General features: G+C 36.2%; 1 protein-coding gene and 1 long non-coding RNA gene across 5 annotated transcripts; one reads left to right on the forward strand and one right to left on the reverse strand.

Annotated features, from left to right (window-relative positions):
• The first annotated feature begins 3,295 nt into the window (after nucleotides 1–3,295).
• LOC121900674 (sterile alpha motif domain-containing protein 9-like) lies at nucleotides 3,296–15,000 on the forward strand. 3 transcript variants are annotated; one of them, XR_006097001.1, is made up of 5 exons: nucleotides 3,296–3,571; nucleotides 6,346–7,090; nucleotides 7,261–7,543; nucleotides 8,249–14,451; nucleotides 14,944–15,000. XR_006097001.1 is itself a non-coding variant. In XM_042417153.1 (4 exons), the coding sequence occupies exons 2-4, from the start codon at nucleotides 6,356–6,358 to the stop codon at nucleotides 11,878–11,880; spliced, it is 4,650 nt and encodes a 1,549-aa protein (XP_042273087.1). In that variant the 5' UTR covers nucleotides 3,296–3,571; nucleotides 6,346–6,355; the 3' UTR covers nucleotides 11,881–15,000. The 3 variants fall into 3 exon arrangements, 2 of the variants coding, with proteins under 2 accessions (XP_042273087.1, XP_042273088.1); XM_042417153.1 differs by having other exon boundaries at nucleotides 8,249–15,000; XM_042417154.1 differs by having other exon boundaries at nucleotides 3,296–3,549; nucleotides 8,249–15,000.
• LOC121900675 lies at nucleotides 4,338–19,776 on the reverse strand. Of its 2 annotated transcripts, XR_006097002.1 has the most exons (5): nucleotides 19,532–19,776; nucleotides 18,960–19,043; nucleotides 18,646–18,717; nucleotides 15,220–18,166; nucleotides 4,338–4,737 (listed from the first exon to the last, which is right to left on the reverse strand). It is a non-coding gene; the product is annotated as an uncharacterized LOC121900675 (long non-coding RNA). The 2 variants fall into 2 exon arrangements; XR_006097003.1 differs by lacking the exon at nucleotides 18,960–19,043.
• Between the last annotated feature and the right edge of the window lie 6,964 nt (nucleotides 19,777–26,740).

Below are 26,740 nucleotides of genomic sequence, written 5' to 3' on the forward strand. Positions count from 1 at the left end.
AACATGTATGGATGGATTTTATACATTTGGAGTAAAGAAGGAGAAAAAGAAGTGAAATCCTGCTACTATAGTTTGTTTACGTAGCCTCCGGAGCCGGAGGAAGCTTCCTGAAGCTGACCAATCAGAACAGAGTGGGCTCATCAGGAGGCGGGGCTTGAAGAGACAGGAGTTAAAACAGCCTGTTTCAGACAGAGGCTGAACTGAGGGGCTGCATAAAGGACCAGTAGAAGATAAATAAGGAGTTTTTAACTGGAAATCATGTAAAGATATTCCAGTAGAGCCCCAGAATATAAATATAGAGCTGGAAATGTGCAGAATATGTCCTCTTTAAAGAAAGCTCCACCATTACTAATTTTAAACAAATAAGTAAATAATCAATAAATGGTTTGGTAGGTGAATGAATGAATCTGTGCATAATCTGAGGAGCTGTATGATTTACTACTGCAGAAATGATAAGTTGTGACAGAAATAATCTCAAAGCTTTTTTTTGTCGCCATAAGGCTGTGAAGACCTCGTGGTCATGTGGAAGAAGTATGTTTGCATCCCACACAGCGTCAAAACCACTACAGCTCTCCAAAATATCAGCGCAGATTTCACAAGTTAAGAAAGTTGATGATTTTAGTCCTAGTTCTTGAAGTATATTTGCGAGAATTTTTGGACAGTTAGGACTGATTTCCTGCTTTTAGACGCTGGATAAATACCATCCCTTACTGAAATTTGAGTTTGTTTCAAAGTCTGGCAACGCAGGGGAAGAATGTAAGGAATAATATCTGTTACTGTGAAGAAGCTGAAGAGAAGCAACCATGACATCTTGATGTTTTTTAAATGACACTGATTGGCTGATTTTTTTTTTTTTTTTGTTTGTTTTTGTTTTTTTTCCTCCCCGGTGAAGTGAATGCAGCGTGACGACTCAGGGCTCTGGTTTAAATTAAGTCTGTTGTGAAAGACGAGAAGAAGAACACATCTATGATTTTAATGTCACTTCAGCCAGTATCACTGAAAACAAAAACAACATTTCACAACATGTTACATTTGAGTTTACATATACATGTTCATATTGTAATATTTTGTTAATGGTTGATGTACATGAAGAAGTTGATGTATAGACTCTTACAGGATGTGGTGGCCAGTGATACAAAACTGTGACGTGTTTGAACTCAGAATGTACTGCGGTAGTGTACGGAGGCTGAAGTGTGCCACCTAAACAATTAGACTTTTAATTAAATTTGTGTTTTAATGACGATTAAAGATATTATTAAATGGTTTTTGTTTGTTTATTCTGCCTTTAAATAATGAGTAAATGAATAAACATTAAAAGTACTTGTTATACAGTATGTGTTAAATTTTACACATTATCATATTCCATCTTGTCATTTGTTCATGTTTTAATGTTTTACAGTTATTTTGACCCGATTTTAAACACATTCAGCTAACAATATCAGTTGTTGAACAAGAAAACAATATCTTAAACTCCACCTCAAAGGTCACTCCACCTTAATTGATCCTGGTCAGGTTAGGCTAACCCATTGTCGCTAACTTCAGGGCTAACTCCCTTCACTTTTCCAGCAGTGGTGGAAACAGCAAATTAGACTTTTCTTGGTCTTGAGAAGCTGCAGCATTTATTAACTGACACACTGCAGTCTATACTGTACATTTACTGCCAGACTGACAACTTACTGCTAACTTTTAACAGAAATTAGAGCATCTTTAGCTTCTGTACTGTGAGGTATTTCCCAGTGAAACAGAATATTTGAGTGGTGTACAGTTACAAGAGGAATTTAAATGAAATCCTTTGCCTTTGATTGGACCGCAGGGCTTAGAGTTTAACGTGATACGGAGCTACAGAGGACTGTTGGCTCCACACACATCTCGCACCAGGGAGAGATGAATGAATTAGACCTCGGCCACATTGTTCTGTAAATGAAAATAAAGTTTTTGACATTTGATATCTAAACAATCCCTAACCCTTTTCCTGTCTCTCTCCATATTGCTCTGTTTGCTACTACGACCCACAAACAGTGAAGTGTGGTTTTATATGACCGGTGTGGTTGCTACTTGCCCAAAGTCACATTTGATTGGATGACTTTTGTAAACGTCCCTAAGTGCAGGATGAGTCATCAAACATTTGAAACAGTCTTACAGGAAGAGAAAAGACAGAGATTTTGATGTAAAAATACACTGATACTGTTTTGTTTTTTTTTACATTTATTTGGCATATAACAAAAGATGAATGAACAACTAACACAGGGACACAGGATTAAAACTGGGAAAATGTATTTTTCATTTCATGGGGCCTTTAAAGGAGCAAGGCTACCAAGAGTTTCCCAGACAACGACACAGAGATTGACTCACATTTCCAAACAGGCCTGTACAATTATAGAAGAAACACTGAACTTTGTGTGCTATTCAGCCAGTTTGCATCACTGATGGAATATTGTCATGTAGATGTGTTCAGGCCGGGAGAAGTTTGGTGCAGACTGGAGCATTTACAAAAAAAGTTATAGCAACTTCCTCTGTCATGGTGAATTTTCTGCAAGGTGAGAAATGTCTGTCTTGCTCACACGTGGCATCAAAGTGATGCAAGTTTTGGGCCCTTTCACTTGAATTTCAATAAGTAAATTGAAAACTGTTGATGAGTTTGTGTGTAAAACAAATTAATTTCCTAATTTTCATCAAGTCTATTTTTAGAAAACTAAAGACTTTTAACCCACATGACCTGGTCAAAGTTTGATTGACATGTGTACTGTCAGGTGTGTAGAGACAATAAGTAACTGTATTGATGTCATGTATTTGATACATGCATTAATACTTTCTGATGTGAACCTACACTTTTAGATCTGTGAATGTTATTAGTGTTCAGTCTTTCTATTATTCAGTCCTGATCTGTTCCTGTATCATATTATAAGCTTTGTGCTACTTTATATAGTTCTGTATACTAAGAAAACACAGGAAACACATGTAAATCATGTGATATCTTGTCTGTTTTTGATGAGGACATAAACCTGTATCACAATAGAACAATACTATAAATTTGAATTTCACTTTGTTGGTAAAATCACACATCTGAACCAGTCCACGGCTAAAATGAGCTCTTCTTTGTTTAGAAACAATATGTATATGCTAAATGTCTTTATGTCTATATATATATATATATATATATATATATATATATATATATATATATATATATATATATATATATATATATATATATATGTGTGTGTGTGTGTGTGTGTGTGTGTGTGTGTGTGTGTGTGTGTATATATATACACATATATATATGCCTATATATAACTGCCTGTTGTCCTAAACTTGAACTCAAGGGTCTGTGGGTGGGTGTGCAGTGAAACCATTGTTCCAGGAAATGATGTGGCGGGGGGCGGACTCCACGGATAAAGGGTTGGTGACTGCATGAATTTTTCGACAGAATAGTGCAGTATTCATCTCCGCAAAGTCTCCATTAAATAGATGTTGGTGCAGTTAAATGTCTCCTCAGAATAACATCAAACCTCGTCTACCAGAAGAAATGGTCCGCAGCCGAAAAGCAGCGTGAGTCTAAAGACTTCAGGCGGTGAGAAATTCACTTTTCATGTAAAAGCTGAACGATGAATTCTTCTTACTCTCACATTTTGAATAACAACTATAGTTGATGTGTCATCAGTTGTGGGAAGCATTCGTATGAAACCTCGACACTGCCCTCCTGGTTATTTTTTCTCTCGTTTGGTAGGAAACGGCCCGTTGTATGAGTGGGTGAAGCGTAGGTTGTTATACTGTTTTTACATTTAATAATTAGTTTGTAATTCGTTTGAGGAAAAGTTTAGAACTTTAGGACTCAGTTCACAAGTTTGGTTTATGAAGCAGTTCACCCCCCCAAAAAAATCGTTTTGTGACTTATTAAAGGACACACGGTCACATTAAAGTTAAAACACTGGTCCGTTTTTAGACATCAAGATGTGTAATGACCTAATGCAGGACTAATCTCATGTTTTAGGCAGAATTTACACACACAGGGAGCGACAGTAATACGGCTGTGCTCTGATCCTTCCAGGTGTAAACATAAAATGGATGTACAAAAATACAGCCAAATGCGTCATTCAGACCACATCCTGTATATCGGTGTGCAGACTGACTAATTGAGTGAAAAGATAAGCATGCATATACTGTATGAGAAGATTCTACAAGGCTGACATTGAAAAGATATTTTATTTGATTAAAAACACACATTAAAACCATGATGGGACATAACAATGGTGTAAATTTAATACAAAGTGTGTGTGTGTGTGTGTGTGTGTGTGTGTGTGTGTGTGTGTGTGTGTGTGTGTGTGGTGGTGGTGGTGGTGGTGGAGGGGGGGCGGGGGGACATAGGGACTGTGTCATCCTGGAAGTCAAATTGAAATGACATAAGAACCATATCATACTGGAATGACAGCAGGTTCATGTCAGTTCACAAAACATATGTATGGTTAAGTTCAGGCACAAACTAAAAAGTGAAACTTCATTTGGTCCGAATTTCTTTGTGGTTTCTTAAAAGATGTAAGGACTGCAGACGAAACTCTCAGCCACATGTGGTTGGGTACAGCTGAATGCTGACATGTCATTGTCCAAGATCTGTGATGTAACTTGTCAAACTCTTCCCAAACAGTAGAGTTGCATGGAAACGGTGGGGCGTCAACCTTCTAACAGTAGTTGAAGGCTAGTTTTCATGTGTAGCCTTGGACAGATGTTACAATAGACTCCCTAAAAGTGAAAAAAGCAAGAACAAAAAAACGGTGAAGATAAAAACACAATTATTGAAATAGGGTGCAAACAGCAACTCATGACAAAACACTGATAAAACATATGACATTAGAGAATTTTAATGTTATTGATGTGACAACATTGAAGCAGTAGCCAAAGAAGCATATAGCACATGAAGCACACAACAGGACAACATTAAACAGGGTTAAGCAAATATTAGTCTCACATAGCCAGACCTATCTTCACAAAGTGTGCCAGCTCTGGAGAATGAGCAAATATTAGTTGGGTCAAGCAGGCAGTACAGAGCAGTGCTGTGCAGACTTTTTGGGGGACAGGTGCTTAGGCAAAGAAAAGGAATGATAATTAAAGGTTAATCTCCCAAAAACAGACCAACAATATATGTTTATTTGGGTAAGACTGCTTGGTGACAGAGTTGATGCATTACAACAGTAAGCCTCACCAGACTAAAGAATCCTGAGAACCACCAGAGAAATAAATAAAATATGTTTCTGAAAACATTTTAGGTGAGAAATAGGCCATGCAGTAACAGAATCTTGATTCATATTTGATCAGCACTGCCTAGTTTGACAGTTTGATCTGAAATTCATAAGACAGGTGTGTTGCACTGGACGTACTAATTTGCATAAAGTTAAAGTGAAGTTGTGGTTATGCAAATACAGATACAGTGAATGGCCCGTCAACTCGCCATGCTGTATCCATCATGCACTGCACGGCCAGATCTCCTGCTCTCCATAGAAAATAAATAGGATCCGTCAACTTGACATCCTTCAACAGATCCAGTGTGTCTGCACCTTATCTGTTCCGTGAGACGCACAAATGACGGACATCAAAACATCTAAATGTTTTCTATGTGGACTTGCCTTTAGTCAAAATTATAAGTGTCTTATAATTTGCCAAATGCACATCATCACAGTGTGACTTGAACCTCTTTGAAACTCGCATCTCTGAGACCACATCCACACTAAGATGGCTAAATATGAAAACACATCTAAATGCAAACCAACAACCTCTACCAAAACCTTCCTTGTTGAATGAAAATGATATCAGCAGCATACTTAACTTGCTTCTGATTGGTTCTTTGTAAAGTTGATTTAGGAATCAAAATAGATCACCCCAGAAAATACAGTTTGCTTAATGAAAATATAAATTAACTTTTTGTGTAGATACTTTGCTTTGTAAAAATTAAAACAGAATTTCTCATACCAGAGGAGTTTTTAATTAGTGGCTGACTCACAGCCTGATAACCTACTGCTGGGCCTAAAGATTGGTCAAAACATTATTTTGCATGTATACTGGACTTCCATAGGAATACTCACCCAACTTTTGGCACATTTTCTGTGACTTCCGTGTATACTGTAACTTGCCACTGCATTTGAACGACATTTGTTTGAATTATTCATAATTTATTATGCATTATTCATATTCATGTAAATGAATATTTTAACTCTCCTGAAAAGCCAATAACCATCTGGGTCACTGATATTTCTGACATTTTTTTTTACTTTGACATCTTCAGTCTTAAGGCAATATGTTGTCGTACTGTTCTTTTCACTATTTTGATCTATGACTCATCTGTTTCATTTTTAGTTGATCCAATATGAAACGCTCAACAACAAAGCCGCCACCTGAAATTGAAAAATGGACGAAGGAAGATGTCCACCTGTGGCTGATGACACAGGTCAAAGTTCATGAGCCTTGTGCAGACAGGTTCATTGAAGAAGAAGTCTCTGGAGATATTTTAGTTGTCTTTGAAAAGACAGACATATTAGACTTGGGAATAAAACACGGTCCTGCAGTCAAAATTACATCTTATCTAGAAAGGTTGAAAGAAGGATCAAAACATGAGTCACAGTTCCCAGCATACATGGAAAACTGGACAAAGGAGCAGGTGAACCAGTGGTTACAGCAGCATGTGAAGACATATAGCAAATATGCAGAACGGCTCCAGGAGGAAGATGTTTCTGGAGATTGTCTTGTTTGCTTTAAGAAGCAGGATTTTCTGGATCTGGATTTGAAAAGTGGTCCTACTGTAAAGATTCTGGCAGAACTACGTCAGTTGAATGAGAAACCAGAGCCGACACTGCAACCGATCCCTCACACCAGCACAGAACAAAAAGCAACTCCAAAACCCATTCAACCTAAACCAAGTCTGCCTCAAGCAATAGCAACCCAGCAAGCTGAGTCATATGACAACACTGAATCAAAAATAGATGAAATGGTGGGGAAAAAGCCTGAAAATGTTCATCTGCCATTTGAGAGAACTTCAGAAAAAGAGGAAATTCAGCAACCAAAGGCACAGAACTTGGGGGCCAAGAGGAAAGAAACTGTTGTGGTAAAATTTCTGTTTTATAGTCAATACAGTAAACTCACAAAGACAAAAAAACTTGTAGTTGTTTAGAGCACATAAAAGGCATAACAAACCATTAAGATTTTTACTTAATATAGACAGTTATTTATTTGTAATGTTAAGACTAAATAATTTACATCCCTTTCTTTCTGCAGACCAGAACCCTACCTGACATACCCAAGATCACTGTGGAGATCCAGAAAACCCTGGACAACCTTTTAAAAGATGACCTAAAAAGGTTTCATTTCAATTTACAAGAATACAGCAAATCTAAGCATAAACCTGTTCCAAGGGGTAAACTGGAGGGCAAAGACACCATGGACACTGCTAAGTTACTGACTGAACACTATGGAAGCAATGAGGCCTTACAGGTCACACTAGACGTTCTAAGAGAAATCCATCAGTGTGATCTTGTTTGTCATTTGGAAAAGAACATGGGTAAGACAACAAATGTAAAAATGTATTCAAATAATTACGTTTGTAACTTAGCCTAAATGTTCTTTAGTTGTAGTTTATAATCTGCATTAGTTTGTGATGTATTCATGTTGACACATACAGACTTAACTGCACCTAGGATGACTGGGAATATTCAATATTTTCCTACTGTCATCAAGTCCCATTAAAAGACCAAACTCACTGAAACAATGTACTGATCCTTCTAACAAGAATTGCCTGTGTATGCAAAGCCTGATACATAATATAAACTACTAAAAACACACCATCGAGCCACACCTCTGCACTGGGTGACATGTTCCTTCATGACCATGAACACACACACTGTAGTTTATTTTGACTTTTGACTCAATCCCACATACGCCCTCCTGCTACCAGAAATACTCACTAAAGCATCAAATGTGGATTCACCCACCACTGAAATTACTGAACCCTGTTTTAAAAATGTATCTGTACATTTGTAAGCCATTAAAGATTGATGTCTTCAGTAGGAAGGCAGGATCCCTAAGGCAGGATGTTGAAGTCAGAAAGTATTGAGAGATGGTCTAACACATCCTTATTTTTTTTTCTTGGGATTTTCTGACGATAAGAAAAATATAGAACAACAACAACCTTAACCTGTAAAGTTCATTTGAAAGTGTTGTGTGTGTTTGTCTACTTAATAATGTACTTATTTTACTGTTCATACAGGTCAACTGAGGCAGCAGTGTCTTTCAAAAGAAGTTTCGAAGAAAGAAGCTAACCAGGGTGACAAACTTAAGAATTTGCTGACTTGTGGTGGGAACTCACTGGACAGTTATGACAGATTTGTTGTTGTTACGAACAAAAGCAGTCCAGAACAAGTGCAGTACCTCCAGTTTCTGAGTAAGTTGAAATTGTTCTGTGTGTTAGACTTTGACCCTGAGTCTGCTGCTAAAGGTGGACTGTGTCACTCATACAGAGAGTTGAGAGTGGCCAATCAGCACACCCCATCACAATATCAAGGGCAGACTGAATCAGTAATAAAGAATCTTAACCTCTACAAACAGACCAGTTGGGTCTTCTGTAATGGCAGACATGACCTTGACAGCGACTCTAACAGAGAGTTAGATTATAAGAACTGGCTAAGGAAATCTTGCAGAGATGTAGAGCAGTTGGTTTCATTCATTTGCAACCCTGAAGTTCTCCTTCATGGAAGAAGTCTCATCATCTTCCTCCTACTTTCACCTGTGGACTCTGAGAAAGACCCAATCTATGACACCTACAAGTCCTTCTTGAAACACACTGAGGAGAAAAACATCATCACTATTTGTGATTCTCAGAGCACCTATGAGAAATGGAGGGAGCTGATACAAGACAAGTGTGACTGTGACATTGACCCGCTATCCATATATGAGCTGACCCTTAGCGAGGTCAACGGGACTGTAATGGCACTCGGGCCTTTGAGTCAGTCATCTGAAATGCTGCTTCCCTCTTCGAACTCCAGTGCTGTTGTTCTGAAACAGAAAGATGAAGATCTGATGACAGCTTTGGACATTTTGTGTCTAAATCAGTGTGAAAACACCTATGATGAAAACAGTCAAGAGTTCCATGACTTTAGAATCAAAGTAGAGGAAGAATTTTACAGAGGAGGTAAAGTCAAATGGTGGAACTTTTACTTCTGTGACAAAGACACAGAAAAGCCATTCATCAAAAGAGACAAGTATGAAAATGTGAAGAAGATGATAAGGTCTCAGTGGAGAGATTCAAAAAATGCATGTGTTTTGCTAAACCTTTTCCACCATCCAGGCTGTGGTGGGACCACTTTAGCGATGCATGTCATGTGGGATCTCCGTCAAGAGTTCAGATGTGCTGTGCTGAAAGACAACACACTGCCAAAAGATGAAGTCGCTATTCAAGTTAGAAAACTCATGAAGCTTGAAAGTGAGAAACCATCTCCAGTTTTGCTGTTAGTTGATGACTCACAAGAAACCAAGAATCCTTATGATCTTGTAAACTGCATCCGTAAAGCTGTAGAGGATTTCTCCAACATGAATATGGATGACATGCAAAACTGCAAAGTCATCATCCTTAACTGTGTCCGTTCACATAGCCCGAAGGAGCAATACAAACAGGACAATTCAACACAATGTCAGTACATTACTGCTTCATTGACATCAGAAGAACAGAAGGAGTTTGAAAAGAAACTTAAAGAGCTTGAAGAATCTCATGAAAAGCCTGAAAACTTTTACAGTTTCATGATCATGAAGAGCAATTTTGACACGGATTATGTCGACGATCTTGCTCGTAACACACTGGAGAGCTTTAATTTCAGCACAAAGGAGGCCCAACTGTTTGCTTTTCTAGCATTACTGAATACCTATGTGGCAGAATCTGAAATCTCTCTCTCTCTCTGTGAGGATTTTCTTGGGTTGAAAATGATACACTGGAGGGAGGACAGTGTACTGGACAGAATGAAGCCATATTCAAACTTCCTCCTCATAGACACAGATGAAGAGTGGGGCGGATACAAAGGCATCCGAATTCTTCATCACACCATAGCATCTGCCTGTCTGAAAGAGTTGGAGAGAAGACGCTCTTTAAAAGTAAGTGATATTGCTATGGAGATTCTTCACTGTGATCTGTTCTTCAGTGTTGGAGTTGTCAAACACAGATTCATGCAGTCAATTCAACGAATGTTGATTGAAAGGCAGCGCAAGAAAGATGGAGATGAGAGAGAACCATTTTCTCCCCTCATAGAGAAAATCCACAACCAGCAAGGCAGGCAAACTGTCCAAGAAATATTTGTGAAAGCATCATCCAGGTTTGAAACAAGTGCATCTATTCCCCAGGCACTGGCAAGATATCTGTACATCAATGAGCGTGACTTCCCAGAGGCTCTGAAGTGGGCAGAAAAGGCCAAGAACATCAAGCAAAACTCATACACATTTGACACAATTGGACAGGTGTACAAAAGCAATTTAAAAACCAACATCCACAGAGAAAAGCAGGAGACAACACATAACCCAGAAGATTTAAACACAAACGTTAAAATAGCAGATAATGCTATCACAGCATTTAAAAGGGCTCAAGAGCTGGCAAGCAGAGAGGATGAACCTGAGGAGGAAGCCGCTGATGATGAGTCAGATGACTATCCCAGAAAGTCATATAATGTTTATGGCTATGTGGGTGTGCTGGAAATTGCTTTCCTGATCTTTGAGATTTTGGGAAGATTACCATTCTTTGAGGAAAGTGATCCTATGAAGAAGAAGTACTTACAGAGTTTTCTGCAGAAAGCAATCCCAATCACCAGCGTCTATAAGGATGACAATGAGATCAACAACAGATACATGGAGATCGTCAAAGAACATGAGCCATTCCTCCTCAATTTGAAAACTGAAGTAAAAGAAACGTTTGAACTTCTTGACTGTTACTTCACGTATATAAAAGGGAACAATTCAGAATTTGATTCAAAGAACCATTGGACCGTCTGTGGTTATTTTAAAAAGTATGTAAATCTTTTTTGCACCGCACCAGAGGGAATCAAAGCAGAACGACAAAACAATCCCAATCTCAATTTGAAAATTGAGATCGAAGAACGAAGATTGTGTCTTGAGAGGAATCAAGCAGATACATTCGCAGGGATCCTTCAGCATTTGGACAAACCTGCTCAAGAGATTGAGAAGATCACAGAATGCTATGCATTCTTGCAACAACAACAACTTGCCAACAAAAAACAAAAGACAAAGGAAACAATTAATTACATTTTGTCAAACATAGTTCTTTACCATTTGAAACCAAAATCTAAACATGTAAAGAGTTACAGCCACCTCTCTGATCTCCTTTTGAAAACTCTGCAAGATGTAGGACTTCGGTATCCCTTCCCAGACCCATACTACCTGGCTCTGCTGTTACTCTGGCCAAGTCCAACTCAGAAAAACACAGAAATCGGGACATATGTGACTGCAATTCGAAACTCGTCCCGCAAACATCTGTCCAAGTTGTTTCGAAAGAGGAGCACTGTTGCCAAGCTCTACTTGGGCAAAGAAGAGGGACTCAAGAGGCTTATCTCTAAACCTAAACTGGATAAGAGTTTCCTGCCTATGATGCCTCGTGATGCCTTGGCACAACTTTGGTGGAATGGAGACATATTTAAAGAAAAAGCAATCATCAGCCGTCTTCATCGAGTCAGTGGAACCATTGAGCAAGGAGAGTTGTTTGCAAATTATGGAAAACTGAAAATCCCTGTACGTCCAGCTCTTATTGATGGAATAAGAAGTGGTTTCAGCACAGAAAAGGTTTCTTTCTACCTTGGTTTTGCAATTAATGGACCCCTTGCATATGATATTCAGCATGAAAACTAGAGTACTTGATTGAACAGAGAAATGTGCAACTCAAGCACTGAGCCAAGAAACTGAAGAATGTGGAAAAACACATTTGGTGGCCAGTGATTCACTGGAAACAAATTTGAAACACTAAACACAGCAAATGATGAGCATGACTGACTGGAGATGTAAAAATTATAGTCAGCTCCTGTACATTCATACAATACATCACAATTCCTCTACTGAAATCTTTCTGTATGTTTATGTACATATGTTTATATATTCTGTTACCATGTCAGCTTTTGTAAACTTTGTAAATTTTTAGATATTTTCTTTGGGGATTTTTTCTTTTTATGTTGCTTTCAGAGATTTTTCCAGTTGTGCTGTAAATTGTAGTGCTAACAGCAGGGACAGTGAAACATTGATCAGTCACCTGCTATAGTATCATTGAGCGCAAAAGAGCCCTGTAGCTCTCTGAACCACAGTTTGATAACCACTGATCTAGAACTTAGTACTTGTATTTACTTTTTTGAGTGTACATAATGATGAGGAAAAGGTGACAAATGATTAATATTCAGTTTTTTTGTGAGAAATGTGTTTGATTATTTTAGATGTTATTTCAAAGATGTACATTAGTATATGTTTTGTTGGCTCTAAATACATTATTTATAATAATAAAATATACAAAGGAATATTATATTTTGTTTGTTGTATTTATTGTTGTTAGTAGTATTTGTAGTAGTAAACAGCTTTGTGTGCTAAATTAAATTTTACAAATGGCAGGTCTTAAAAGTTATTTAAATATTTTATCTTAATTTAGGAGGTCCCTATTTACACATAAATTCTTTTTTTCACAATTAGTCACTTTTAGCAGTAGAATCTAAAATTTTCATTACCAATTTCCTGTTCAATGCCCAAAGCCAACCTCAATGCTTACCTTTAAAGTCACACTGAAACGGAAATTAATGTGTTTTTAGTTCTACAGCTTTGTGACGTATTTCAGAGGGACACTGAATATGTGGGCAGAGTTAAGTTATGTGGGATTTAAATCAAATCCTACAGCTGTGTTTTTATCGATTAAAAGTGGGTGTGGTTTGGTGAATAAAAACCTCATAGCAATGATATCAACTTACCTACTTGTAATGACCAACAAATAAGTTAACACTTGCATAGTGTTACATACAGTACAGTACTTCTTGCAAAGACTGAACATGACCCGTTAAATATCAGAACAATAATTACTTTTTCTAATACTGTGCTATGGAACATTTAGTCACTAAATTAATTCCACTCAACATCTGATATGCATTTACAATTTATATAGGGCAAGCATAGATATTATGTACTACCACTGCTATATTATGTTAATTGGTTGCTAATCTACAGTAGCATATACCAAGAGACAAAGGTCTGCTATACTTCTTTCAAAAAGGAAGTTTTTGAAAATATAAAGCTGAAGGTGGTTGTTGTTTTTGCTAAGTCATTGTGCTGCACTAACAAAATGGCGGACATAAAATGTGGCTGTTACAGACATGGGAACTGCACCAAGAAAGTCAAATCACAGCATAAAAGGGAAAATAACTGCTGGTAGTAGGATATCAAATTAAGACTAAATTGGGTATACATTTCTTGGTAACCATATGAAATATGTTCTCATTTAAATGATGTTTACCTTAACACAAACTAAACCAGGATTAACTGTTACCTTGTTCCTTATCCAATACTTGCTGTTTCAACCTAGCTAGAATCTCAGCTGCAGTTCAAAGTTGTTAATTTAATATCGCTCAGCACTGTACATCCACAGAAAACAGCAATGATAAAACTAACATAGCTGAAATTAATCAAATACTTACAATTAAAGTGCTGCTCTAACAAAATGGTGAATGTAAAATGTGCTGTTACTGACCTGGTCACTGCACCAAGAAAGAGTTAATCACAACATGAAAGTGAATATAACTGCTAGTAGTGGCTATCAAAAGACTAAATCCCTGAATTTAGGTACACACCTGTTGGTAATCATATAAAATATGTAGTTATTGATTTCATTCAGCTAATGTTAAAACCAGACAGCTAATTGTAAACTGGTAGCTACTTTAGTCCCTGAGCTGACTCATTATTTCAACCTAAGTAACAGCTAGCTTCACTAGCATATTCTACTTTAAGAATGATGAAGATGAATTCAAGATTAACAGTAAAAGGACCAAATGTGGCATTGTATTGGTTAATATAATGTTAATATTTCACTGTAAACACTGGGGGAAAAAAGACAAATACGACCTGTTCCGAAGATCACCCACTTTTATCAGTTTCATCACAGGCATCCCTCTTTCAGCGCACTCGCATGTACAGTCTGCAGTTTTGCACGCGGTGTGCATGTGAACAGACAATGTCAGGATTCTCTGCACCAATCAAAGGCCTCCGTTCAGCTGTCTATCAACTCTGCTCATTAGCAGAGTGAAGCGGGGCAGGGCTGAGTTCAGTCAGAGAAGTTTTCTGGATTTATTACATTCATGGCAACAATTTCTGGACTTTTTCATCATTCGCTGCCACAGTTTCTGGACTCTTGTTTCTAATTTGTTGGTTTATTTTTCCCTGTACGTCCATGAGAATGTGAGTTCTCAGTTATTCTGTTGTTGTAATTGGCGTTGCAGTAGTGGTGATGTTATTGTATATTAACGTTTGACAGTCACTGCAGTTTACTTTTGGGAATGTTCATTACTGCATTAATTGTAATGTATACGATCCCTGACGATGTTATTCATGTTTATTGGTGAGTTATCACTGTGCCGTCGGGATGCTATTTGTTTATATTGCAGTGTTGTGAGAGTGTTGGTGCGTCTGTTAAAGGATTATCACACATTTCTTAAGCTCTCTCTGTGCATTAGACCAGTAGTAGCAGATATGTGTTTTCTAAGCTAAAATGTTGCTCCTTGTTGATACTCCCTTACACTTACGAGGACTGTATTTCTTCATTTATGCATCTTTGTACTGTTTGTCCTTACATTTTATTATTGCATTATGTATTTCATGCCACACTTTATGTTTATCATTATTGCACGTGCCTAATGTCTGTACATGTGTCGTTTATTCCCTTTCATGTAGTAACCACATCCACAAAAGGGTGTCCTAAACTACCAGCAATAAATGAGTGGCATGTCAGTGAGTTTATGTGTGTCTTTAACTGTATTAATTGACCTATTGATTAATTGACCTATATCTACATCATTCCTGTTCTTACCGGACAACCTGTGGAGAGTGCACCACTATCCATAGAACTAGCATCTAAGGGTTCATTCAGTTATCATTACTGAGGTCACAAGTTTGGTATTCAGTAAACTAACACCTTTTTTACACAACCAATGTTGTGGTGTAACTCACTCATTCTTGGAAGTAGTTTGCTTCATTCCCAGAAAAACGGACCAACTCTTGTGCGCTCTAGAAGCCAACAGCATAATCATTTATGTTTATTATTTCTGTATCAGCTGTTTTTCTGTTTTTTATTGATGTGATCGAATCAGCGCAGTATTGATGGAGTCATCAGGAGTATCGGTGGTGTTGTGCTGCCCTCTGCTGACCGTTTCACAATACAACAAATAAACTTAAACGTAATGAATGTGATGTTGTAGTTCTTCACTGCAGGTCTGTTTGCTGTATATTTTGGATACATAAGGTAAATACAGTAAGCTTTTTATTTTAAACCTAGACACCTGGCTGCCTGAACTGCAGCCTCAATCAGCTCAGTAGGTAAGTTGCCAACTGGAAGAATGTAACAGTTACAAAACCTTTTAGTAAGTGAATAAAGTCCTAAGTGAAAGAAAAATAGAAGTAGTTCAAGCATATCCGACTATTTCCATTTAGAATGAATGAAGTTCTGTGCATAAACATGTTTTTGCAGACTGAAACTCTGCTGATTGAACGGTAAATTGTGACTTTGACAGATCTTCTGGAAGTGAGCTGAGGTCTTTAAACACCAAGGCTCTTTCAGAAGATAACATCATTTCCTCACAGTATCGATGAAAATTTTTAATTACCTTTACAACAAAACAAGAACCAGCTGCTAACAGGTCTTTATAATTTTTTCGTATTTTTAAATATTGGAGAGTTCATTCAGTTCTTCTTTGTAGACTCCAGACAGGTGCTATTTATTATTTCTCATGACAAAAACATGTGTACTTGAGGAAATAGACAGATTTACCTCGGTTTTATGCAGAAAGCTGAATTTAAACCTCATACATAAAGTTAAACTGCAGATTTTCATCCACATATTTCAATTTGTGCAGCAATCTTTATTATGACAAAAATATAAAAACTAATGTACATTGCATTAAATATGACTTCAACACAGGATTCACACAGGTTGTTATGACGGGGCTGATAGCAGTAAATATCTCTCAGTGAACTTGAGCCGGCGATGAACAGATTAATGTGTGTTGAGTTTCAGTGGAGCAGCTTGTGGAGATCCAGCTCGTGGGGTTTTCAATGGACATGTGAGACTAATTGAACTTGAATCTTGTCTTTGTTTTCTTTCAGATTCAAAAGCCCATGTGTGTGTTTTTTCTCTCCCTTTATGTTCATGAATGCAAATCCTTTGATTTTGGAGAAAATAAACTTTTGTTCATTGTTCAAGAGGATGAATCTTCTGACTTTATCTTCAAGCATTCTGATAGGATGTACACGATAGTCAACTTTTTATAAACCTCATGATTAACAATATTTTAATGTGTTTGAAATTGGAAAAATTTGGTGTATTCTTTAAATTTGTTTCACCTTCTCTAAATGTGCTTAATAAACCTGCCTTGTTTTGCAGAAGGACGTATGGACAAATGCACATATTTGTAGTCTCTTAGATTTTTCTAAGGTTTGAAATTGATTCTTTTAAAATTACTGTTACAATAAATATCTAAGTTTTCAGGGATTTCAGGTGAAATAGTCAAGAGATTCCCTATAAATAAAATGTGTCAGGCTAAATTCTGGAGAAATGCATGTGAAATAATGCAAAAGAAATCTTGAATATTTCCATTAATGGAATGGTTCAGACCTAAAAAAACAAACAAAAAAAACATGTCTTGGTTTAAATATTTTACTCTCTTTAAACATGTAGCTTCAGTGTAGAGCTGGAACAGCCTGATACAGAATAGATGTCAGACTGTGTGGTTTTGTTTGTTTGTTTTTCTTAAACCTGGAGCTTCTTATGGGGAACTGTAGGGGAATACAGTCACGACTGTCATTATACTGACTGTATATTGGATCATTGTTGAGGATCTTTGGAGTTCTGCTGCCATCTTCTGGCTGCTTCCCATCTAGACCAGAGTGATCTGAAAACTAAAACTTTGTACCCTGCAACAGATGTAAAAAGGGATGTTTTGGGTATGCAGTGGGAAATTTCCTAAATAAGAAAATGTGTTTCCGATCCAAAATGGCTTCCTGCCTGCAAACTTCCACAGCCAGGTCATGTCTCTTCTGGACCGCACGCTGGTCAGACTGTTGTTAAAGCTGACAGAGTGTAAGAAAAACAAATGTTACACACATACAGAGACAACTACAGTAAACGTACTAAACTGGATTCACTAACTAAGTTAACTAATTAGTCTAATAATGATATATAATGTTTGAATGGTATAATTCTTTGGTTTTATGTTGAGAACTTTGTGTTGCATTCTGTGCTTTAGAAATTAAGTTCATTATTATTATAATAACGACAGGCATTTTCAGCCACTGTTCAAGTTATCATTCAGTCATGGTTGTGATAAAATCCTTGTAATCCAAAAGACCTGATGGAGATCATTTCAAACATTATCTCCACCAATAATGAATACAATTTCTACACTGTGGAGCAATACTGAAGACATCAAAACTATGAAATACCACATACAACAGGTGATTGTGGAGGCCAGGTCATATGATGCAGCACTCCATCATGCTCCATCTTGGTCAAACTGACTATTTTCTGTTAGTAAAATAACTTTTTAAAGTTGTTTATTATACTTTGTACCAAACCTTTCTGTAAAATGTCCTAAAAATGAACCATTAAACATCTGCAAATTACTCTGAAAATTTGTAAAATAAAGTACAGGGCCAGCTCTAGCCATTTTGGTGCCCTAGGCAAGATAAGGATTTGGTCCTTTTTTCCTTTTGGAAATGTAGAGTCTTATTTGACCTGATATGGCCTCTGCTGACTATCTCTGTCCTCACCATATCAGACAGGATCTATAGCTGCTGCCTTGATGGACTCACATACTTCAGGATCTGTTCCAGTTGATGGTGTCTGCAGGCTGTAGAGTAGCAGTGTATGTTGTGTCTGTTGTTCCCTCACCTGCAGGCAAATCTAAACATACATGCAAATATAGTTATTAATCCTTTAGTAAGAACACACAATGATTCATAAATTATAACACATCAGGCAGTAAACTCATCTGAAGCATAAATTATAGAAAACAGTTGACCAATACTGTTCAATTACAAGAGTGAAAAAAGGTCAAGAGTCCAGGTTTAAATTATTTTTGATGGAAATAAGTTATTCAAGCTTTAATGTGTCCTGTAGACATCTTGAATAAACATAGATGGTTCCAGTCTAATAGTGATTATATTTAAATTAGCTGTGTTCTCTTTCTTACTATTTAAAATGGATTCCCCAGCATCTGTTTGTGGACAAAACATTCCAGATGTACAGGATGAGCTACATATGTTCATAACTGATTGTGAATATTTGATAGAATTTGAGTAAAATGTGTTGAATGTGTGGAATTTGTCCATATTGACATTAGTTACATAACTGCAGCTGTAACATACAATGACAGGACTCACCTGCTGCAGGCTGTGTTTAACTGCAGGTAGCTGGAGTGTTTGATATGATGTTAGATGTTGCTTCACCTGTAGCTGTATTCAAACATACAGAACATCCAGACTGTTACACCACTGCATTAAGTCCATTGTGTCATTCTACTGCATATAAAGTAGCACTGTACAAATAAACTTTATTTAATTTGACTAGAACCTACATTTAATCAGTAAAAATGCGTAACTGTAACATTCTTCAACAACAACAACAACAGTAATAATGACAACATAACAGTGTAATATCAGTTAAACAGAGACCACAAATAACCGGCTGAACTGACCTGCTTCAGAAAGTGGTGTAGATGGGAGATCAGATGTAACTTCTCCAGCAGCTAGAGGCTTCTGCAGGTATTTCCTAAGTGCATCTGGACAGTTACAGAGTAGATATTAGATTATTACAAGCAAACACATGTAGCTGCAGAGTAGACAAATAACTGCTGCAGCCTGTTGCACCAGCTGTGTGTAAATTCAAACTTAGTTATAACGTAAATTATTACTAAGTTGTGTCGATCTAGCTTACTAACAATGTGCTATGATGCCAACTTACACATAGCTGGTGCAACTCAGTGCAGAAATCTATGTGTTTATGGATATAGTGTTAGCAATTATCACTGATATTGGTCAGTGAAATTTCAGCACAATGCCTTACATTGTAGGAAGGAGCAGTTATCCAGATACCTGCTACTGGCTGCCATTAAGATTCATATCCTTCAATCTGTAACGTTATCTGAGTCCAGCAGATATTGTAGCATCATTATCTAGCATTAGCTTTATTGCTACTTAACTAGCTAGCTGCTACAGATGAAACATTACACACAAAACTGCTTTTTAATGTGAACATAAGACGACATACCCCTATATTGGGCTTTCTTTTCCTCCTCCTCTTTTGTCCGTTTTCTTCCTTGTGCACCTGAAGGTTTGGACCTTTTCATAATGAAATAAAATGTGAATATCTGCCTCTTGACATCTCGTCACAGATTTTGTCTGTCTGTAATGCATCATCCCTCTGTTCCAGTGTGCACAGTACAGATGCAGGGCAGATGGAAAATTGTGAGGAACAGGGGTGCAAAGTGTATTTCTATCTTTCTTTGTGTATTTGTTCATATTTTATCCCAAGGCAGAAAATAGGGAGGTGCACCCACTGGCAAATTTTTATTTATCTATTTTTTATTTATTTTTTCCTTTGAGGGTGACCAGCGCCCATCTGCGCCCTAGGCAACCGCCTATATGGCCTATGCCTTGAGCCGGCCCTGTGAGCGGTAAGTTATTAAATTAACAACCCTGAGACTGCAGCTAAGATGCTAAACATAAGCTAAATGAAAGTACGTACATCAGATATAATCTGATTAGAAGCAGGTATAATAAAAATGCACTGACATCCTTAAATGTACTGCTGTGATAAGTGACGCTTATTCCACAAGTCCAATAGGTTTGTAAAGCCTGCCATTTTGTGTTGTTGTGTTAAAATAACAGTGAATAAGCAAAAAACATTCTGCATTTCATCTACTTTTTAAGCTTCCTCATTAAAACAAGATTTGTAAGTACTCAATTTATTTCAGCTATGTTGGTTTTGTGTTTGCTGTTTTCTGTGGATGTACACTGTAAAAAAAAGAAATCATAAAAAAAATGGTAAAAAGTCTGGCAGCAAAAGTTGCCAAACATGTACCGTCAAATAACAGTGAAAAACCTTTAGTTATTCTACAGAGATGTATTTTAAAAATACAGATATTTACTTTGGACATTGTCTACATTTTTACAGTCCAACCATTATAAAATAAAAAAAATCTCATTATAAAACATTGCTAGAATGTTAAACAAATGTATAAATCTGCACAAAAAATGAAAAAGATTGCAGAACTACCTTAAAATTACCTAATTTAAATGAAGACAATTCATAAGATTATCCAATCCATCCACAAGAACTCCCCATCAAAGTACAGATTTCTGGATGTAAAACACAGAAAAATCATGTAAAGTTACATTCAAATTACCCTCCTTTAACGCCCATTAATGGTATCTTGAGAGATTTAAGCTTTTATTTTATGTGATTATTCAATCTATTTACAGTAGATCCCTATATGTATATCTACATACATTTCCTCATTAATGTATGAGGTTAACTCTATATAAACATTATTTAACAGTAATTACAAGCTGCTCTCCAATATATTTACAGGCTTTTCCCATTACTGTATAGGGTTTACTTTATATAAACATTATGTGACAGTAATTGCAAGCAACTCCCCAATATATCTACAGACATTTCATTAATATATGGAGTTCTGAATGTACAAAAACCAGAAGGTCTTTGTAAAAGTATCTTTATATCAACGTTGACACTGAATAAATATATACATTTTTCTACTGACATTTTACAATATTGTGCAATCCATTCAATACAGATCCCCATTTGAGATGTATGAGATTTCAAGATGTTTAATAACCAGAATATATCATAAAATTACCTTTTACTGCTTGCTTTACAAAGTAATTCTGTAGACATTGCCCAAGCCTAGCATACAGGTACATTTTATGTTTCAGATATGAAAGTTTATTATAGAATAAGCTTATTTGGGTATTAAAAAATTACAAAATTAGTTTCACATTCATTGTATATGAAGCAGCTCCAGACTTTATTCAGGATGGCATCACAAATTGGAGTCTTATGTCTCTGGTTTGTGGCTTTGGGAGAAAGTAGTTCATGTTCACAAATATCAGAAGTGGGAGTAAGTTACACATGTGCAAGTCGCAAGCAAGTCTCAAGTCTTAACCTTAAAGGCTCAAGCAAGTCTTAAATCACTCTCACTGTAACTTAGACTCAAGTAAGCCAAGTCAAGTCAATGCCAAACGTCAAGCAGGAAAAGTCAATTAAGTCACAAGTCAGTCACCATGAAAGAAGCACTTAAAGCACGAGAGAAAAGGGTACAATGGCAAGCCATGTCATGAGAGAACTGCACGTTAGTTAGTCTCTACAACTAGGGATGGCTATGGTTAGGATTCATAAATACAACTATTTGTGGTTCAGTTCATACCTTGTTTTTTTTTGTTGTTGGGTTTTTTTTTGGGGGGGGGGGGGATTAAATCAACTACAATTTGGAATGTCAGCATAAAACTAAAGAACATCATGCAGGTTGATTAACTTTATAAATTAACTTCACATTAATTAACTATTTGAGCAAAAATAAATAATCTGATCTAACATGTTTTCCAGGATCTAGGGTTCATAATTTTGTAGTATTAATGTGTGTGGATGTTGTATGACTTCTGCCATTCTGCCACCCGGTTGTGCCTTTGAGTAAGGTGAGAGTTTTGAAGCAGAAGTAGTAGAAGAAGAGGAACTTCCTCCAGTTGCAGTAGTTAGCACAAAGCTAGTGGGTTTTAACAGCTGCAAAAATATGCTGATGGACTATAAGCTACACATACTGCTGATGATTACTTTTTTCAGCTGTGGATTGTGTAGACTAATACATCCATTAATTTAGAACACTGAAATTATTCAAACATCAAGCATCATCAAGGAAAAATACCATCTTGTTTGCCTGATCTTGAAGGATCGCATTTGTCACACAGTTGATTAAAGAGAAAGAGACCATTCTGCTGTGGTTGAGTTACATTGACTTTGAACTAGTGAGGGACTGCGAACAGAACAGTGAAGCTCTGTCATGAAAAGCTGTCAATTCATAAGCTGTCTTGTCTGAATCAGAAACGGTCTGGTAATATTAAGCTTGAGAGAAAATCAGCGCAGGTATGAGAAAATGCTTTCAACAAGCTTTGAGCTCAATCCTGTCTTGCATTGTTTTCTAGGTCTTGCTAGACACTGTCTTCAAAGCCTGGGTTGCACACACTTCACTAGAAGACACCCTTTCATGTCTCAAAACGTTAGCTGTTAATGCTCAATATATACAATAATGCAAATAGGCCATTCAGCTAAATAAAACTGCCAGAGCAAGCTGTCCTTTAAATGTGATCAACAAAATCTTAAAACCATTCGTAAAACTGACTGGTATCCTGTGTTGGGATGCTTAATTTGGAGTGATGTAGTAGTCTCTACATTTGGAACCAGTTAAAACTCTGGTGCAGTATTTTTCACAAGCTTTAGGCAAGAGAGTGATTTTCAGTTTTTGACTTGCAATATAATGTTTGAATTATGCAGAATATACAGTTTAAAATAAAAAACAAACAACAAATATACACATTATATATAAAATAATGTGATTAAATCCCTATCATGTGTTGCACATGTCAATATGTATGGTAACAAAAAACACTGTCTTGGCATCATCTCACAAAAACAAACAAATGAAGTCGTCAGCCCTCACAAATAAGTGTATATCACTTTTTTAATGATGCACAGCAGCAAAAAAGGGTTTCATAGGATACACAAACATACATTTTTATCACCATTTGATTTGATATGTAGCCCCAACACATATATGTTGTGCATCAAGACCTAAATACAAGAGCTCTCTTTAGCCTCAAGCACCCTATAAGTGGCAGGTTCTGAAGAATGATGGCAGTGTACACACAATATATAAGAAATATCCCTCTGAAGAAGAGTGTCAGACGGATATGTTGGATAGTTGCTTGTAATTACTGTCAAATACTATTTATATACAGTTAATATCATACATTAATTGGAAAAGTCTGTAGACAGTTGCTTGTAATTACTTTCAAATAATGTTTATATGAAGTAATGATTATTGAAATTATGTTTTTGTATGCCATTTTCACATGATCCTATTTTTTGTACAGTATAAAACCAGTATTTAGCAGGAATTTATTGTAAATAGATGAGACAATCACATACAATTAAAGCCTAAAGCTCTCAAGATACCTTTAATGGGTGTTCAAGGAGGATAATTTGAATATAATTTTATAATTAATATAATTTTTTTGTGTTTCACAACCAGAAATTTGTGCTTTGATGGGGCAGTCTTAAGGATAAATTGGATAATTCTATGAATTTACAAAATAATACTGTATAAAACAAGCCATTATTTAAATTAGGTAATTTTAAGGTATTTCTGCAATGTTTTTCATTTTTTTGTGCACATTTATACATTTATTTAGCATTCTAGCAATATTTTTTTTTTTTTTTGTTTTTATTTTACAACAGTTGGACTGTAAAAATGCAGATAATGTCTACAGTGAATATCTGTATTTAAAAAAAAAATCTTTGTAGAATAACTAAAGGATTTTTACCATTATTTGACAATGTTTTTTTACTTTTTTTACTTTTTTTTTTTTTTACATGAAATTTAAAGTAAAAGAAAACAGAAAGTTGCCTTAATTTTACATTCAGTAATAGGATGTGTATTATTTGTATTTTTACATAGAATTCAATGTAATGTAATATTCAAGACCATTAAGTAATTGAAAAATCCTGTTAAAAAACTAATATTCCATTATATTAATTTACAGATTACAGCTTTTATTTTATGGTGAATATTTTAATAAAAATAATTTACTGTGTTTTTATGGCATTTACACTTAATGTAGAAAAAACAAAAAAAACCTGTAAAATAATACAGTAAATTTCTGTGAAACAACTTTTTTTTTTACAGTGTACAGTAGGTTAATAGTATTTGATTAAAACTTGACGAGATGCTAGCTAGGTTGAAATAGCAAGATTTAGCTGTGTGATAAAAGTAACAGTAATGAAAACATTACTGCAGCTACGTTTTAATAATAATCAATGTTCATATGATCAGCAGGAATACAGTGATTTTTGTCTTTTATTTAATATCCTACCACTAGTCAGTCCAGACTCAGTAAAAACACTCTTTTGGCTTTAATCCATTTTCTGAAAACACTGATTAAATCATATTTATTTTAGCTAGCCTGCATAAGTTTGGTGAATGCAATTCATGAAATTGAAATATAGATGTATTATTGTTACAACTTGGAGACTGCACTAGCAAATTAAATGCTAGCTAGGTTGAAATAGCAAGGGTTACCGTCATTGAAAGGGCAAGACTAACAGTTATTATTGTTTATTGTCCAGTTTAAACATATTTGATAGCATAGATAATGATAACAATAGTTACATCAGATTTGATATTAGAAGCAGGCATTTACCTGGATGCAGTTATTTACCCTTTTATTTAGCCTAATATTCTATTTCCAGCAACTTTACTCTTATTTTGATGTCGTGATTAGTGACTCCTGCCATTGTTTCTATGTCGACTAAGCCCGGCATTTTATGTGCATCAGTTTACATCCACCATTTTATTGAAAGGCACAGTGACTAAGCGAAAAACATTCAGCTGTCATCCACTTTCTAAGACTTTCGCTGAGGCATCGTAAGTAATCAATTTATTTGGCTTTGTCTGCTTTGTTAATGTTGGTTTTTGTGGATGTATTGAATGATATTATATTAATAACTTTGAGACTACTAACGCTAGCTAATTACTCTTTTATGCTAGCCATTTGGCAATGCTACGCTAACGCTTCTCTCTAGGCTACTTTAGACAGTGGAGTTACTGAAGGGTTCTATAGAATTTACATCTAGATATTCAACATTAGATGTATGATATACTACACTAATATAGTAAGTGGATTATGCTTGATATATAAACTTAATGCCATGCTGAGGATATTCTATTTGGTGATATTCATGACTAAAAGAGAGATGCTTCAGTTTCTTGTTTTAACCAACTAGGCACATAAGTGAGATCAGTGCTTGTTCTGTACTTGGTCAAATTATTCCTAATATGTTGAATGTGTCTGTGAAAACAATTGAGTATAATAAAAAAAAAGTTATTAAGGTATTTAAGGTATTTATTGATAAGAGGTGATTCTTAAAACATTGCAAATCTTGAAACTGTTAAAATAATTGTATGTCTATATTTTGTGCAATGAGACAATATATTCATATATTGTCTCATATATTCAGTGTCCCTCTGAACTACGTCACAAAGCTGTAGAGCTAAAGACGCTCTAATTTCCGTTTCAGTGTGACTTTAAAGGTAAGCATTAAGGTTGGCTTTTGGCATTAAAAAGGGAAATTGGCAATGAAAATTTCAGATTCTACTGTTAAAAGTGACTAATTGTGAGAAAAAGAAAATTGGATAAATTCTTTAAGTGTAAACAAGGACCTCCTTAATTAAGATAAAACATTTAAATAACTTTCAAGTTAACTTTTATTTAATTTAGGACATAAGCCCTGTTTACACCTGGTATTAACATCCGTCTCGGTGATCCGATCACAAGTGGACAGCTCTAAATAAAGGTGTAAATGCACCCAAGACGCATTGAGGACGGATTGAGATCCGATCACTCAAAGACCACATTCGGAGGTGGTCTGGGCCGCATGTGACCACATTCATTTGGCAATGTAAACGCAATGCGTCCTGGGACAACTGAAGGACCGCCTACTCACCTGACGTCCTCTATTTTCCGGCAGACTTGGCAGGGAATTGCATTGCTACCTCCGGGTCCAAAACTGTTCAACTTGTTTAATAACAGGATAAACAAATTAATTTGTTTTCCATGTGAATTAAAAAACGTTTTTCCCGTTCCCCTAACCCATTTCCCTCTTCAAATCGACAATGAGAATAGTAATTAAGCCAAAACCAGAAACTAACTTGTTTTTCACTTATCTGTCTAAAAAATATTTAAGAAGATAAACGTTGCTAGATAGTTTCTTCTTTCCTGTCAAGTTGATAACGACAGGTTTTAGTTTTGCTGTGCTGCTGGACATGATGAGCTCAGGATTTATCAGGAGGACGGCTGCTTTACTAAAAACAGTATGAACCTGGACTGTGTGTAACAGCTGATCTGTTGGTTGTGTAGAAGAAAACAGAACATTATTAACATTAGATCCTGACCGCTGCTGTCGGCGTGTCGGAGATTTAATTAATCAATGAAGTTATGCTGCTGTGTCTCGTGCGTAAATGCGCACAGCTTCTCTCAATGGAGAGACGCAGCTGCGGGGAGATCACTGCATATAACTCTCTCTCTCTCTCTCTCTCTCTCTCTCTCTCTCTCTCTCTCTCTCTCGCTCTCTCTCTCTCTCTCTCTTCCTCTCTCTCTCTATTCCGACGCGGAATATTTATATATA

This window comes from Thunnus maccoyii, chromosome 7 (genome assembly GCF_910596095.1).
Source record: "Thunnus maccoyii chromosome 7, fThuMac1.1, whole genome shotgun sequence".
NCBI lineage: Eukaryota > Metazoa > Chordata > Actinopteri > Scombriformes > Scombridae > Thunnus > Thunnus maccoyii.

Excerpts from the sequence above, each read along its gene's own strand:
- LOC121900674 (XM_042417153.1), top strand. The coding sequence starts at position 6,356 with ATGAAACGCTCAACAACAAAGCCGCCACCTGAAATTGAAAAATGGACG. Across the intron at positions 7,091-7,260 it reads AGAGGAAAGAAACTGTTGTG|ACCAGAACCCTACCTGACAT; the intron begins GTAAAATTTCTG and ends TTCTTTCTGCAG. Across the intron at positions 7,544-8,248 it reads TCATTTGGAAAAGAACATGG|GTCAACTGAGGCAGCAGTGT; the intron begins GTAAGACAACAA and ends CTGTTCATACAG.